At 47.0% G+C, this 3,304-nt stretch overlaps 1 protein-coding gene across 1 annotated transcript; it reads left to right on the forward strand.

Annotated features, from left to right (window-relative positions):
- Positions 1–494: 494 nt before the first annotated feature.
- Positions 495–2,987, forward strand: snai2 (snail family zinc finger 2). The gene is made up of 3 exons (XM_023843354.2): positions 495–782; positions 1,135–1,680; positions 2,067–2,987. The coding sequence occupies exons 1-3, from the start codon at positions 704–706 to the stop codon at positions 2,246–2,248; spliced, it is 807 nt and encodes a 268-aa protein (XP_023699122.1). The 5' UTR covers positions 495–703; the 3' UTR covers positions 2,249–2,987.
- Positions 2,988–3,304: the final 317 nt, after the last annotated feature.

The raw sequence follows: 3,304 nt of genomic DNA on the forward strand, positions 1-3,304 counted from the left end.
TATTACTTTACATTATTAAAACGTTAATTAATCTTGTTAATCGTGGCATCTGAGAAAAATCTGCAAGTGTAACACTTTTCAACTACATATTTTTTGCTTTGCAGACAACCCGTGTCACAAGTTACTGCAGCGTCCCACGTGGCGACGACAGCGCTGACTCGCGAGATGTCACACGTCCTTTTTTGCCAATCACTTCTCTCGCACGGTCCTATTATTCCACAGGGTGCCCGATCCCCCACCTCCCCCCCCCGGCATTGCCTCCCCGATGATAAGCGCGCTTCCCTCCCAACAAGTCCCAACACCGCCATCCGCCCCAAAGTCCCTCCCGGCCGCTTGCCTGCTTCTTTGACAAACACCTGTCTCGCCAGAAGGTGGACCCTAAGCCCCGCCCACCGACGCCCGACGTCAGAAACGCATCGTTTTAATTGGATCGGGGCCGGAGTGATATGTAAATGAGGCGGCCGTGGCCCCGCCCCTGCACCTGACTAAGACTATTTACCGCACTAAACTGCACTCGGCCGTCCCGCCGCTGCAGCGCTGCACTTGTCTGCCTTCCTCCCCCGGACTATGCAATAGGAAGCGGCGCGCTTGCAGTGATTTGTCGCTCTCGCACACTGGGCTGGGACCGTTATATTTATAAACCAGTTTTCCCTCAATCGCTGCCCTGCGTGTGTCTGTGTGTGTGTGTATTTTTTCCCTCAAGATGCCGCGCTCTTTTCTTGTTAAGAAACATTTTAACTCAGCTAAGAAACCAAATTACAGTGAACTCGACAGTACAACAGGTAAAAGCAAAGTTTTTTTTTTTTCTTGTTTTAAGAAGTTAAACCAGAGGCGCAAGTTTCCTTAGTTTAATATAACTTAAGCGCACTTTGTTATTAATCATCCTAAGTAACAATGTAGTTTCCTTTTTGTTCATTTCCGACTGTTAAAATGTTGTTAGTGTCTTTGAAGACGATTTAAATTTTCTTTATCGGAATATTGTGTAGTATATTTTTCTGATCTTTGACAACGTGTTTTAACTTCATGTTAAAATCAACTTCAAAAAGTTACAGCCCTCGAAACCTGTTTACGGTTTTAAACAATGTTACATGTTAATGCTATGTTGCTCACTGTGTGTTTTCTTTTTGTGTTTAGTGTTTATTTCGCCATATCTGTACAAGTCGTTCCCGGCACCCGCCATCCCCCAGCCAGAGATCCTGAGCTCGGTAGCGTACAATCCCATCACGGTATGGACTACCAGCAGCCTGCCCCTGTCCCCGCTGCCTAGCGATCTGTCTCCGATCTCCGCATACCCGTCGTCCCTCGGCCGCCTGAGCCCCCCTCCGCTGTCCGACACGTCCTCCAAAGCCCAGAGCGGCTCCGAGAGCCCGGGCAGCGACGAAGATGAGCGGCTGCACCCGAAGCTGTCCGAGCCGCACGCCGCCGAAGCCGAGAAGTTCCAGTGCGCGCTGTGCAGCAAGTCCTACTCCACGTACTCCGGGTTGCTCAAGCACAAGCAGCTGCACTGCGACGCGCAGGCCAGGAAGTCCTTCAGCTGCAAATACTGTGAAAAGGAGTACGTGAGTCTGGGGGCCCTGAAGATGCACATCAGGACGCACACGCTGCCCTGTGTATGCAAGATCTGCGGCAAAGCCTTCTCCAGACCCTGGCTGCTGCAAGGACACATCCGGACGCATACGGGTAAGGGCTTATTAAAATCAGGTCAACAAAATCCAAGACAGCTCTGTTTTAGCTACTCTATGGCTTTATGCAACCACCTCTTACACCTATCAGCAGGTTTTGAGGAATGGATCGAGAATCTGGTTTGATTTCTTAAAGTGATCCAAAAGTTAGTTAAGTGGAACGGAAATTGGGTGGACTGATTGGTGACACTGTATAATAAGTACATAATGGTAGGATTGGGTGCAAGTTTCAGTTATTTTAGCAGTTCAGTTATTGTATGGAGTACTGAAGAGATCTGATTTCAGGAGCCTGAGGGCATGTTAACTGCTAGTTGAGTCAGGACGCTATGTGGCTCGATGGGGTTCCGTCGTTAATGCGCTGTTCCTGCTCGATTTATCCCACAGGAGAGAAGCCCTTCTCCTGTCCGCACTGCAGCCGAGCTTTCGCCGACAGGTCCAACCTCAGGGCGCACCTACAGACTCATTCCGACGTGAAAAAGTACCAGTGCAAGAACTGTTCCAAAACCTTCTCCAGAATGTCTCTCCTGCACAAACATGAGGAATCTGGCTGTTGTGTAGCACACTGAGACGGGCCAGAGCGGAGCCGTGCTACTAAATGCAGACTCTCTGTGACTGAAAAGCCAAATCTATATATTTCAATGGTATTTTAATAATTTTTTAATTTTTTTTTTGCAAATATCAGCTGTCTCCTTCATTTCATTTAAACAGTGTTGTTCTTTTTTTACGTTGTGAAGCAATCAGTGTTTTTTGAATAATGCCAAGTGCCTACATTGGTCATACTGTAAGTGTACAAATGGGCTTCTCGCGGTAAGGGTCGCGTTCCGCCTGCCGACAGGACCTCCGGGAAGCCCGCCGATACCAAATCTCCATCAGCACCTTGCAACCATTGCACAGTAGATGCCCTGCACGGTCCACAGAGGCGCCACCGGATGTCGACCTTAAGGAGTATCTGAAGCCATTGCTGTATAGGGGACGTGTGCAAGAAGTGATGTTTTTTTTCCTCTATTTTTTAAAGAGTGAAAGTATTTAAACTTGTTGCTCAGCCATAATGCGACGACTGTTTAAGAGCACTCCAAAAAGCAATACTTCATCAAGTGCCTTACCTAGATTTGGCAACTATGTATTGTTCCGAAATATTTTTTCCCCCATTTATATTTTTATATATTTGAATGTATTGTGTGATTGAGAGGTGTGTATTTTCACTGTGTGAGATACGTGAGAGACAGACTTGAATGAATTATTGGATGGCCTAGCAGTATCTGTTTTTACACAATTTAAATAAAAATGCAGGAAGTGTATTTAAAATGTTTTGAGTTTTCTTGCTACGTGTTTACGCAGAGGCTGGGGTGTGACAGGACTCGCTCATTAGTCTGGCTCTGTTAATTAGCGCTACAGGTCTACCACTAGCGTCGGTACCTGTTCTTTGTCTTTCGGATGACGGATGAATCACCAGGCATTTGCATTTATATAGGACTGGAGAGTGTTATGCACATGACAACAGCCTGCAGTCATTGGGGAAAGCCCACTGCATTCTGGCAGTATTATTTGCAGTTCAAATGCTGTGGTATTTCAGTGAAAAGTGAGACCCCTTACAAATGGCTGCAGCCCTGTGTGTCTGTGTC

This window comes from Paramormyrops kingsleyae, chromosome 4 (assembly GCF_048594095.1).
Source record: "Paramormyrops kingsleyae isolate MSU_618 chromosome 4, PKINGS_0.4, whole genome shotgun sequence".
NCBI lineage: Eukaryota > Metazoa > Chordata > Actinopteri > Osteoglossiformes > Mormyridae > Paramormyrops > Paramormyrops kingsleyae.